Source organism: Chelmon rostratus, chromosome 7, assembly GCF_017976325.1.
Source record: "Chelmon rostratus isolate fCheRos1 chromosome 7, fCheRos1.pri, whole genome shotgun sequence".
Lineage (NCBI taxonomy): Eukaryota > Metazoa > Chordata > Actinopteri > Chaetodontiformes > Chaetodontidae > Chelmon > Chelmon rostratus.
In genome coordinates this window covers 16,638,087-16,651,875 of record NC_055664.1, presented here as the reverse complement: position 1 = coordinate 16,651,875, position 13,789 = coordinate 16,638,087, and the positions used below count along the sequence as shown (strand labels likewise).

General features: G+C 43.0%; 1 protein-coding gene across 1 annotated transcript; it reads right to left on the bottom strand.

Moving 5' to 3' along the window:
* Positions 1–2,191: 2,191 nt before the first annotated feature.
* fxyd6 (FXYD domain containing ion transport regulator 6) lies at positions 2,192–13,763 on the bottom strand. The gene is made up of 8 exons (XM_041940138.1): positions 13,535–13,763; positions 6,895–6,948; positions 6,362–6,385; positions 5,173–5,208; positions 4,966–5,040; positions 4,697–4,733; positions 4,553–4,602; positions 2,192–3,492 (listed from the first exon to the last, which is right to left on the bottom strand). Exons 2-8 carry the CDS (start codon positions 6,941–6,943, stop codon positions 3,458–3,460), a joined length of 306 nt encoding a protein of 101 aa, XP_041796072.1. The 5' UTR covers positions 6,944–6,948; positions 13,535–13,763; the 3' UTR covers positions 2,192–3,457.
* Between the last annotated feature and the right edge of the window lie 26 nt (positions 13,764–13,789).

Here is a 13,789-nt window from a genome sequence, read left to right as displayed (position 1 = left end):
GGGTGTGAAACCTTTGGACAAAATAGTCATTCTTCATTATCTCATTGTGTTAGCTTCTAATCTATGAAATAATAGTGACATTAAAATATTCCCTATTTTTCTTGGGACCCCCTGAAACCCCCTCAAGGACCCGTGGGGGTCACCCTGTTACCAAACAGCCATGTGTACTCAGTACCGCTGGCACTGGCAGTGCAGATTTTGTGAATATGGTTTGTTGTGGCAGATTGTGAGAAGGTAGGCCTGAGCTATGTGGCTGCACGACTCCCCTTGGCTTCTGTGCTCTCTGCATGACCTATTTTAAGCTTCATATTGTTCACCATTGATCAGCATATGTTACTTAGCACTTGATAAGTCATCCTTGTCAGCGGTCATGACTCAGAATCAGAAAGCAATGTTGGCTGTGGCCTTGCAAACACTATGTCACCCACATGGTGCCACATTAAAGTGGCTCTTTCATACATCCCCTGCTTGCAGATAATCAGCAGTTCAGCTGCAGTGTAACTCACCTTTGGAGGACATGATGCCTCGTCTGATTGTGTGTTCAGTGGACAAAACTGGAGGGACATAATACAAACAGTTAACAAAAGGCCGGTGATAACAGCAGCCGCCAGCTGGCGATCCGCTCACGTCTGCTGTTTCAAATAGTTCAAGCAGGAAAATCTTACAATAAAAGCATTCACCACCAGGTCTTCTGTCTTAAAACTGTTGTTTGCAGGGGAGAAAATTTGTGTGGATTTGGTTTCAATGGTCCCCCCGTTTTAATTAAAATGTGGGCTTATTGACTTTGGATGAGAGGTGGTTGAAAGGCTCTGAAACTCTATACGTCCTGTCAGACTGCCTCACTGGGCTCCCTGCTACGAACTTAAGAGCAAAATGATTGCCTTGATCTTCACTAAGAACTTCAAGAGGCTAATGGCAGTATTTATCCACTTCCCCCCACCCTTTCTTTCTCCATCCTTTACACACAAACACACACACCCCATACACAAGGTGCTCGTTTGATCTACATCTACCTCCTAATCATTAACTTACACAGACTAACAGAGTAAAAATTGCCTCGCTGTCTCCGTTTAGTTCAAGCATGACTTTGTGAATTGTGGACTTTGGTGCCTTCGTTTATAATGTGTCCGGGGCTCTTCAATGCACCACTGACCATAAAGGCACAGCGGACAGTTACTCATTAATATATTACAGCACCAATGTTCATTAACCTTGAACCTTGCTCGGCCTGATTGAGGTTATAGATGGGTGCAGGAGAGAGTAGCCGTGTTGACGCCTGCTTAATAATGCAGAATTGATAGCCAGTGTTTATGGCAGATTACCACACCACCCCTAAAGTGCAGCAATGCACCGCTGCCATCAGATTTCTTCAGTGGGGGTTTAGTTAACAAGAGCACTGACAACACAGTACTGTCTGTCCTCTAAACCCACTTTTACAACAAATTAACTGGAGCACATGTGCTTTTCTATTTTGCCTCATTAAATAATGGAGCAACTTAACTTTTTATGGTGAGAATGTCAATAATTTCTATTTTACAGAGAAATCAACATTCTAGACATCAACTAACCCCTCCAGAGCGTGGATTAACAGGGTACTCGTGAGGAAACGCGGTCCTATGATCCCACAATAACAGCTTATGCAAATGTTTAGGCTTCTGAAGCACACACAACTGATTGATTTTTATGACATGCACGTTTAATTTAACATTCGTTTAGGAAAGAAAGTTATCACCCACCTGAGCTGCTGGCGGTTCTGTATCACCTCTGTCCAGGTGTGTTTGTGTGTGTGTGTGTGTGTGTGTGTGTAAGGGGCAGGTGCAGACCGAACTCCCACCCCACAGATCCACCCTCTGACACCCACACGCACGAACCGCCTCTACACGCCCACAGCCATGTTTCAGCCAAGCAGCTCGCTCACATATTTACAGCCTCATCCTGTGAAGTTTGATCCCCGATGGCAATAAAGAGGGTATATCTGCCAACCTTTGGATTCATAGAACAACGTCCAGCATATTACTGGCTCTGCATTTTCTGACACATGTCCATAGCCCCAAGTAGCAGCTTGTAACCTTGACTGACATTGATAGGAAGTGATTTTAAATGCTGCTGGAGGGTTGCTTGTGAAATCTGATGTTCTCGGCTAAAAAGGCTCAATCATAAATACCCGGAAGACATCATTACGTGTGGTCAGACATACTTTTATTTATTTATGCCAAAAGCACAACAGGTTGCTACACAACACGGCCTCATGCGGAGAATGAACAGAGCGTTTACTTGTACAGCGGCCGTCTTTAAAACGGTTAAACTCAGACTTACGATTGGTGAAGATTAACAACAAGCGCTGTTGATTTGTTCTCTCGCTATGATTTGGCCTACAAGAGGCTGCTATTAATGTACAGAAATAATAGCAGTTTTAACTTCTATCAAACCCAGCACTCAAACTTTCCAGAAATGTACTACATTCAAAGCATCATCACATTAGAGAGACTGACTAAGCAATTTAATGAACAAACAAGGCCGAGAACAGAAAGAAACCCGGGCTTCACAGATTTGCAGCGCTAGTGAGTGTGCATGGAGAGACTAATCATAGCCTGCTGGAGACTAGTTAATCCTGGTGGAGCCGCTGACGGAGCGGCGGAGTAGATGTGTGGAGAAGAAGGCAGTGAGACAGCTGATGCAGGAGCCTCCTCCACTCTGGATGTTAAAACACTGCGTGTGTGTGGAGGAGGAGCTCGTGCAGATACCTGCAAACCATTCCTGTGCTCAGTCAGAGAGCTGTGGCGGTTGAGATTGTCTTATATAAGGCTCGTCACATTTACATGTAGAGATACACATGCACTTGTGATATACACACAATCATACTTACACAGGATATGCACACGCATATATACCCACATGTGCACGCAAACACGCCCAACCACTCAAACGTAGGCCTAAATGAAGGATATTTAACAGTATATCTTTTCTGTAAACTATCTGGATTTATATATATACTTATATATGTATACAGTATATATGCATTAGTTTATAATCCAAATATGACTAACATTATCCAGGACAACTGACAAAATAAACACAAATCCTAAAACCTAAAGGCAATAAAGAGAAGTACAAAACGAAGAACAGTGGACGACACGACATTAAAAACTCTTCTGGGGCTTCAAAGACAATCATGTGTCAAAGGTGCTACTGGCTAAGACAAAGAGCTGGAGTGAGTCACAGAAAGGCACAGGAACGGACACTGAGGGACAGCCACGATCACAAGGGACACAACAGGCTAAAGGTTTGTCTTCAGGGCACAAGGTTTATGTACATATTACACCTCTAAACGTATACCTCCCCTCTCACGCTGTCACATAACCAGGTGTCATAATCATCAATTTCTCCACTGTCACAGTGATCGTGTGAAGTCAAACTGATCATCATTTCAGAAGGCACTCGGTCCGGTGGAGCTGCCTCAGTTCTCTGCCGCAGTCTCTGCAACCACCGTAGCTGAAAGAGGTCAAGGATGAGTGATTTAGTTGAAGCACAAGTGCAAAACATTAAACTTGCCGACAGTCATTTCTTTCCAAATATTTCTCTGCTTCTGTGCTGGTAGTTCTGATACTCTCTCAGGGTTGGTGAGCACATGCAGTGCTTAAGATTGTGTATTGCTGACTTTTTCTAAAGGACAACATGAGTAATATTGTGCTTTTTACTCCACTACTTTTTTATGCAAGGCATATAAAAGCCTTATCAAATGTGATGCATACAATAAATACCCTTACAGCAAGTAAGAATTACTTCAGATTAGCTGCAAAAACAAAACTTTTGCTCGTAGTGGAGGATGTTTTTACTGCGTTTTGCTGCATTTATGTGGGCAAAGGATCTGAATTCTTCTTCCACCAGTGCCTTTCAGACCCTTCAGGCATGAATGAAACCACGTTATGAAAATCAACTTGCGCAGATTTGAAACATAAATGAGGCCAATAACGCAGATTCTAGACATTTCACAAGCTTTAGCTTAACGCAGCAGCAAGAAGTAGCTGTTATAAAACTTGTTTCTTTGGTGGTGCGTTCAAGGATATCTGAGCATCCTTGAACTGCTCTGAGAGCACCATATGAATGAGCATTGCTGCTAACTTGATGAATTCTACTTTTGACTTTTAAAACCGTGCTGGTTAACATCCTAAAATGAACTTCAAACCCGGGAATGAAGCATGGATGCTGCAAAACTGAACGAGCAGTTGGTCGTTCTTTTCATTTAAAAGGACGTTGGCAGTGAAATGAAACTCTTCAAATGAAACCACAGGGCGGGTTAAGGTGGCAAACTGTGACAAATTACCCATCACAGGTTGCCAGCTGGATTTTATACTTTATATTGAAGGCTTGCTCTCTCTCTCTGTCTGTCTGTCTGACTCACACAGGACAGTTCAACATGTGTGAGCAGGAATCGTCCACCTCCTCCCCTGCGCTATGGGCACTCCCAAATGGAAACTCAATTATGGATTTGTGTCAGGGGGTTAGGCAGAGGTGAGAGGAGCTGACAGAGAGTTTAAAATGTTCATCTTACCCATGGGGACAATCAGGTTCTCCTCCTGTTTCTCCTCGTCGCCGGGGGCCCTGAGGAGGGGATCGTGGTAAGCAAATCATGTGGTATAACAAAAAATAAAAGCCCTGAAAAGTTTCTTTAAATCAGAGAGGGACGCTGACATACCTGGTCTTCTGGTTGATACTGCAGCGGCATCGTCGACCTAGAAACAGAAGAAATAATTAGTCGTGTTGACGAGAGGTCTAATTAGTTAGATGTGGTATCCGTGTCACCGCTACCTGAAAACGTAACAGGGTAGACGTGCAGTAAAGACTCACAAATTTCTCATTAATTATTTTTAATGTGATTGCAACACTCAATTACGTGAATGCATGTGCACATAATAAAACGATACACAAGCACACACACACACACACACACACAGGTTAACTTACTGAGGATGAGAAGAATGCCCAGTGTGAAGAGCACCACAGCGAATGCCAATCCCCCAATCCTCAGGCTCTCGTAGTCTGCAAAGGAAGTTTATGCCAGAATGCCACAGAGGAGCAGGAGAGAGACATCAATCAGTGTGACATTTATTGCAAGAGGTGTTTTATGTGTGGACACTGTCTCCATGTCCTGACAATGTCTTCTAAACTTACCATAAACAAATTGGTTTTCAACTTCCTCTTTGCCATCTGTGAAAATATGAGCGAAACCACACATTTAGAATTAAGGTGTTCACATTGTATCAGAGTTGTAATTAGAGTACATTTTCTGTGTCCCTGTGTTAATTGTTAATTCATCTCTCTTCTCTAGTGCTTTTCTATACTTCTATAAATTCTTGCATTTCCGATGAATGTGGCTGAGGTCTCATTTGTTCATTGAAGCCTTAGCCTTCACCTCCTGGTCTAGCGACACAGGTGAGCGACGTATCGTATGGATGACGTACACTTTGATTCAAATCCCACTGGTAACTAAACCCCACACACATGCTCTATTTCACTTGCAAAATATGTCACAATACAGAAACAAGAGACACTCTCAAGTTCAGTTTCCACTATGTGTGGTAAAGAAGCATGCATCACTGTCTGTGTTTTTACCACTCAGTAAATTGTCAAGTGCTTCAACAGCTGGCGTAAAGATATTTTGGACAAGTCTGCACCTCACGATTGATGTTCATGGCTGTGTGTTACCCCGCAGCAGACTTGTAATCAGTGTGATCATTTACTCAACCACTGTATTTCAACACAAATTCAAGGCTCTTGTACTTTTTAAGCCACTACATGAAAGGTTGCCTTTATAGAGATACGTGGTTCTCACAGGACTCATCTACAGCAGTAAAATGCAACATTCACATTAATGCAACAGTAATATTGCCCCAAAATCACCAGATATAATAGCAAACACTGACACCCGACGTGCACTTTGCTACTAATTCATACTTACTTTTACTTAAGAAAGACTTTGAATGCAGGGCTTTTGCTCATGTGGAGTACTAAGTTACCAAACTTAATCATAGTTTAGAAGCCATATAAACCAACTGTAACTATTCTGTATTTGGATAGGATTTGGAAAAGTAATCTACACACATCTCATACAGATACATCATCTCTCTTTCCTACCCAACCAACACTCTCATCTCTTTAGGGCTGATTTCACTCTATATATATAAAAAAATCTATTTCTAATGAGCATTGGGATCTGCTCATGTTGTAACTTAATCTGTACATCTGCCACTGTTCGCTGCAGTGGGGCATTCCATGAGGGTCTGATCTGACCCGGAAACCAGTAGGCCCATCTATGTGGCTGTGTGACCCCCCCATTAGAGATTAAACCAATTGTACTCACCCTGTGCACTGGGGTCTGCTGCAGCTGAGAGGGGAAGTGGTTTGAGTCAGAGAGTGAAAGGAAAAAGGACAGGGCAGGAGACCATGAGTGAAAAATACTTTAACACTATCTATCTATTTATCTATCTATCTATCTATCTATCTATCTATCTTTCTGTTTTACCTAGCACAATCTCCAGAGTGCCACAAAAAACAGTTTGCAGCACAGCACCACGTCATCTGTTTGCAGTGTATGAATGTGTGAGCATGTGTTTACGTGTCTTACATTTAATCACATACTACAAACAAACCTCACACACACACACACACACAAACAGTCAATGACTAGCCGGTCCACGAAACCCACACACAAAGCCCTGAAGTGGTAACTGATGTTTTGCTACAAGCCCACACCCAGCGAGTGCCTTTTCATGTAGCATCACTCGCTGCCCCAACACTGCCTCCCTATGGACGACTAGTGTGCACATGTATGCGTGCATGTATACACAGGTGTGTGCGCGTGTGCGTGTGTTTCATGACAAGGGGGGCACTTACCAGCCACACACACCAGGAGCGAAGAGAGGAAGAGCAAAATAGTTTCCATGGCAACTGTTGACATAGAGTAATAATGAGGGAGGGTGAGAGAGAGAATGAAAAACAAAAAAATTACAGTGAGAGAGGTCTGTTTCAGTAAGCTGCGCTGCTCCAGCTCATATATGACCCTGCAATTTGGGATACAGACAGTAACAACTAACACATGTACACATACAGCTTATAAACAGCACACAGACTATAAGCACATAAGCGCTCGCAGTGAGCGGTGGTGAAAGTGGGAATCACGTCACACAGCACTTAGCTGTATCCAAACCCCTGAAGTTTGACTGATGTAAAAGGCCTAGGGATGTAGTTTTATCTGGCGAAACGATCCATGATCACAGCCTGCTTACATGTTCCCTTTTCCTGGCAGAGATTACTCCTTCCTCCCTGCGGACATCACACAACCTTGGCCTATTTTCATGCAGGCCATTCAATGCTCACACGCCGACTGTGTCTCCTACAAAATGTTTTCATGTGATTTTGCAGTGGGAAATACATTTTTCAGGAGATGGAACGTCGCCCAGATTTTTTAGTTTTAAACATGCTGGCTGCATGGCTCCAGGGGTGGCGGTGACGGTCTCCATCAGTCCCCCACTTTCCTCCAGACTGACGACTGTTGGATATATTACCATGACATTTAGTACATATTTCTATGGTTCACCGATGATGGACCAGAAAGACTGTGGTGATCACATGACTTTTCCTCTAGCACTTGATTTATGACATAGACCTCCACGCTGTATACAGTCCGCGAGACTGTTTGAGCCAGCCCACGAGGCGATTCATTAAAAGGACAAAAGAACAAAACAGCAACCTGAACGCACCACACATGAAGTGGTTGATATCACATCAATTAATCATGACGCCTGTCGACCGATTTCCGAGAGAAATGTGCAGACGGTTATTTTTTGTTGAAGTAAAAGGCAAACCAGTGTGTCAGAGTTAGTTTGTGTGTCCTTGCAATGATGAGAAATGTCCGTTTGGAGAGTCATGCAGCAACAAACATGCTAAATTAAATGAGCTGTGAGGACAAACGTGCTTGAGTAAAGTTTACTGTCTTTTGTGGAGTCTGGATGTCCAACATGAAGCTTTCAAAAGACCACATTCTGACAGAGACAGCGTTATGCAGGCAAGTTTTGAGGGGAGCGAGCTAATCGCTAAAAAGCTGAAACCTCATTCAGAAGCATCATTTGTGTAGGAGAGCCTTGTTGCTGCTGTGGAACTGCCAATACCAGACAAAGTAAAATTGCTGTGCAGTGTCAGTTTGTCTGGAATAATTTGTAGAAATGAGGGGAAACTTGATGTGGAAACTTAGTGATAGCAAGTGTCTGTGTGATTTGGCCTTCATGGTGGACATGACCACGTAGCTCCCAGAGCTGAACCTCAAGCTCCAGCAGCTTCTCAGCTCTCTGCTTTCAAATGTGAAATCATCTGAGGTGAAGTTAAAGCTGCGGCAAGTGCAAACACTGAGCATGTTCCTACTCTGCAAGAATTAAAGCCTGCTATGACATCTGGATGTGCTGCTGAGTGTGAAAACTCCTTCAGGCATTTGGTGAGAAGTTTCAGGACATGATAAGTAGACGAAAGAATCATCATCATCATCATCACTAACATCTGACATCAGACACAGTGCCAACTTCCAGAGATTAGTATGATACATGTCTTCAATAATTTAATGTGGCCAGGGATGGCACCAGGGAGCGGGGCAGAGAGTAGATGTAGTCCATCTACCCGTCTGTTTGTCTGTCTTGAACCATATCAGTGGTAGCGGACATGGTGCACTTAAATGAACACAGTCCATTAAGGTCATTAGCTGAGGTATCGACTGCAGCATCCCTGCCCAGTTGCATATTTGATCTGTGAGCCCTCATTCAGATCTGAACAACACACTGGTAACTCTGACATTTATGAAATCACGTGACACAAGATGACAGCTGCGGAACTGAAGGCCAAGCATCTATTAGATTAATGGCATCTACAACCTGCCTTCATCTTGGAACAAAAGTAGGTTGTGAATGTGGGAGTGCAGTGGCTGAGTTTTGACACTGGCATTGTTGTACTTTTGATTTCAATAAGACGCTCTTCTTCGTACATGAATACATACAAACCGGAGACGACAGAGAATTTTCATTTCACTTGTGACTACACAGTCGAGACTGAAACCTCTGAATAGTTTTCTCAGCATCTCTTTAACCACCACAGTGTAACATGTTGTGAAAAAGACGGCGCACTCATAGCGGAGCTTTTCAAAAAAAAGCAAAGCCAGATATGACTGATGAGAGGTGACAATATGGTGTTTGAAGGCACATCTGTCGCATCTTGAAAGAAACATCTTCTTTTTCACATCAAAGGTGATGATTGATGGCTGGCCCCAAACTGTACATCACTTACATTCAGCTCAGACATGTTAATAAACACTAATCCAGCTGAAGTACAGCAGGCAGGGAGATCATCATTATTATTATAGCCATCAACCACCACCACCAGAGTCTAGCGGCAGTCTAAGCACCAAAGACTTCCCGATAATTATCACAATTATCTTTACTTCATTCACTTGTCTCTCCCGATTGAAATATCTATATGGGTTATCTGTATTTCAGGATGTCTACCTGCTTGGTTGCTCCATTTCCACACATATAGTGTTACATATTTAACTGGTAACCATGGTAAACGTTGCCTGTAGCTGTGAACAGACTTTTTTTTGCCTACAGTCTCTCATTTTTTTCTTGAATCATCCATTAGAATTTTCTAGTTGTAACAACATACCATGAGATGTTGATTTTGTGAAATAACAACCAAGTTTTGTGATAAAATGATATGCTGTTACAAGAAGCATTCTAATTTGCTATGTACAAAGAAAATGCCAGAATAACATGAAAAATATCTTGTTATGGTGTGAAACTCATTATAACAAGAAACTGAGCTTCTTTTTTGTCATAGTGGCAACAACACACTGCTCTACCTTTAACATCTGAGTCTACAGAACTAAACCTTCTCTTTGCCACTTAATATCATCCTCCACTACCTTTTTAAAAGTGGAAATCAATTAAACACACTATAATTTGCCTCTGACAGAGCATTCAGTACAGTTAGAGCAAGCAATCAATAACCTTCTGTTTATTCTATCAAACAGTACGCTTAATTGGATAAACACAGACGACTTGTTCACAGTTCACAAGAATCTGCACTGCCTCACAGTGCTGCAAGCCAAAACTCTCAGTGACTGATTCCTCGCCACTGAAAATTTGACACATCTCGAATACAAGAAGGTACTGTGCTTTGCATAATTAGTAAACCCTATCAGTGCTTTGCATCCATGTCTTGCACCTTGTTTACCCATTTTTTTTAGACCTTTAATGGTTCATCTTTAGGGTTAGGCTAAATTTCGCATCACTGGGCTATTTGAAGAGATACTGCCACCTGGATTCCCCAATAACCCCTTTCTCTCTCTTCACAACCCTCTTCCTCCTCCTCCTCTTTCACACATCGCGTGTTGCCCAACTGGTGTGAAAACCTTGACATATCTGACAGTATAAGGGACAAATGGATGGGTGGGATTATCTCTTCCCTGTGTTGCTGTTTTCAATGAGGAACAACAAGAGTTCAACCAACAGTAAAAAGCTTTATACTAATAACAGACAACCTCATTTGGAAATATAAATTGTGCATGACGCAGCCATTTGCTAAATGTTCCTAGATAACCTGCTCCAATCCCCTGTGTGTGTTCAGCCCGATGCTCTCCTGTACCGCCAGTGTAAAGTCAGGTCTGTCAATGTGAGACTAATGGAAAGGCAGAACGTTGGAGGGGAAGATAAGGCTTAGCTGGTGGATGGAGAGGGGCGTCGTGTCTCTTTTCACTCAGAGACTTGTTAATGGGAAGATATGACAGCAAGTGTTCAGGCTTAAGTGGCCTGTTGGACAACCTCCACCGATTCTGGAGGAACCAAAGATAGTCTGGAGTTAAAGGGGGCAAGCAGTCAGTCAGACTCAGAATACGAGACATAAATCACACCACAAAACCTGTCCCTAGTTTCAAGAACAAAGGAGGCAAAACCTTCATGCAATACAATAAGACTCAAAGTGAAAGAGGCTCTGCAGTGATTATTGACAGTAGTTATTATTTTAGAAGAGAATCTCATCAATATTGACAACAAAATACCTTGAGATGCATTTGTGATAGGTCTGTCTACCTTGATTTTATACTGAAGCCCAACCAATTTTTGAGCATTGTGACCAAGTGTGGGCATTTTACAGAAGAAAAATAAAGTTATCACTGTTCTCTGGTTGATAAGCTATTTAAGCTACATTAGATTCATTAGACATTCAGTATCTTTTGGCAGTTCTGCCTTGCAGTTTCTTCCAATGCACTGCTGCACCTATAAGCCTGATTTACCAGCCTAGCTCTGTTCTGTTTCATATTTGTTAAAAGACACTTTTCTGAGCAATAATTTCAACCCTCACATGACTGAGGTAAATGGTGAGATCACAGTTAAGAACATAAACTTTTGTTAGGCTGCGTATTAATCTCTTCTGAGTATTTTTAACCATTAGTGGGTCAGTGTCACATTTCCCATGAGAATCCTTTAGGGTGTTTGGCAGCATGGCACGGCCCAGTGTGGTGCATCATGCAACTAATCAGCAGCAGCCGCTCTCTCCCTTGGTGTGATACATAGCACCTGATCTTTCCTTAACCTACCTTATCTGCACTATTGTTTCGCAATATTTAGTTCCACTGCCAGGCTCCCCTTTGTCTGAGAAGGTCAGGCAGGGTGACTGTATCTGTTTGGGGAGGACAAGGAAAAAGCAGGCTGTTTTCTGTAATTTGGGGACAAGGAAAGGGCAGGCTGAAAGACAGTGAGGATGGCCAGCGAGCAGACAGGGACATTAGCAGGAGAGTACAAGGCGAAGGGCATGCAGAGGAGGCACTGTCTGAGGACAGAGGGCAGGGGAAGGATGCTCTGTTTTATGTCAGCGGCATTTCCAGAAAAAAATACGCAAAGCATTAAAAAAGTAAGGTCAGGAAATGTGATGAGGGAGAGGAAGAAACAGGGAGGCGATCAAGGAGACGATGTAACCAAAAGCAACAGGAGCAGTGAGAGGGTAAAGCAGAGTAAAGCGGCAGAATGATCAACAATCACCGACACATAAAGACATGATCTAACCTTTTGGCATCGTGCTATCTGACAAATGTGTGAGTCGCAGACAAGCTTAAGATCAGTGTGACACCAACTTTTCTAAAGCAAACATCCAAAACTGCCGTTCAACTGATGAATTATTGAAAATGTGGACAAGGTCATGAAGTATGGCTACAGTGTCCCTCTGGATATCTGTGTGTATTTATGTGCAGTTTTCTAAAGGTAAGGTTGTTTGGCATCAGTGTGCCAGATCTCACGATATTCACTCTCTGCTTTTTCAGAGAGGACGTCTGTTTGATGACTAGTGGGGCTCAAAGCGTTGAAACAAATTAAATCTAACAAAAGGAGACAGGAAATAAAAAGGTTCCCTGTTTTTCAACATTTTTAAAAAATGTAGGGCAGCTAAATGGGTCACGCCACAGGTCTCCATAATCTTGAAGAAAAAAAAATTGCCCCCTATATTTGCCATCATAATGATGTTACATCACCATGACAACAATGTGCGTCGGTCCATAGTATCCAGTTATCTCCATGGCAACTGGGTTAAGATGGCATTTCATATCAAACCACAAGGACGACTGGAGTCTCCACATTAACAGGAGGAAGGGCTGTGGCACGCAGCTTTAAAGTCTTTATCGGAGCCGGAGTTCACTCGGTTTCATCCGCAGCTATAACGGACAGTGAATTCAGCTGCTGGTCGTTACCTGTGCGCGCGACGACAGTAACGCGCCGACCACCTCTGCTATCATGTCTGTGGACGCACAGCCCGCTGGCACTGCCGGGCATCACCGACACGAGAAAAATAAACATCTGGCACCATACAGTTCAACATGCGTCCTGTGTCGGCGCATTCATCCACTGTTGCGCCCCTCAACCTGTGGATCATCTGATGGAGCCGCCACCCGCCTTGTGATTTTCCTTTTCAGTGATGCAACTATATGAGCGTTTATAACAACAGCAGTGACATCATACACGACATGTGATACTTGCTTTTCAACGGACCGAAAAGCAATACGATAACATAAAAAATGAATGGCTCGCGCTCGTTTGAAAGGCATTGATCGGTATTTGAATATATATATATGTATTTTTTTTAATCAGTGAAGGTTGGATTGATCAGTGCCAGACACACCCTCTTCCTATAGCGCCGATTAACAACAAGACGCGTTGTTAATGGAATAACTGCAAGTTAACGAGAGCATGTTCAGCAACGTGCCATCACTGCAAACCGCACACATGTTGCGTTAAATAATGTCATTCAGAAATTTGCGTGACTCGCTGGAAATCCAACTAAGTGCACGATTTATCCACAATGACCGTGCGCTCACGAGCTTTTGAATATCCTGAATAGTGCTAAAAATCTTTCATGGCTGTCATGACCCGTCCTCACTCTCATTTGCCGGAAAAAAACAATTGACAATAGCATCATCTCTGAGATTAAATGTGCGCGCTTATCAACTTACCTCTGGTTTCTCCAGCGGACCGTTGGCCGACAAACTGAAATCTACCCACAGAAATCAATCAGCTCGTCTCACGAGGCTTTTGTTGCAAATATTCTAAGCTGTCAGTATGTGCACGATGCACACATTTACGCGTCCTGGAAAAAATAGATGTGATGGATAAGAACGCGACTCCTGGAGGGACTGCTCATCCAGCGCGTTGAACCCTCACTCTCTCTCTCCCCCTCTCTCTCTCACACACACCCATCATAGACTCCC

What these genes read in the sequence shown, in the direction of transcription:
- fxyd6 (XM_041940138.1), bottom strand. Translation starts at nt 6,943, where the DNA reads ATGGAAACTATTTTGCTCTTCCTCTCTTCGCTCCTGGTGTGTGTGGCT. An exon ending in TGAAAACCAATTTGTTTATG is followed by an intron (nt 5,041 to 5,172) that starts GTAAGTTTAGAA and finishes CTTCCTTTGCAG; the next exon opens with ACTACGAGAGCCTGAGGATT. An exon ending in AGTATCAACCAGAAGACCAG is followed by an intron (nt 4,603 to 4,696) that starts GTATGTCAGCGT and finishes TCCCCTCCTCAG; the next exon opens with GGCCCCCGGCGACGAGGAGA.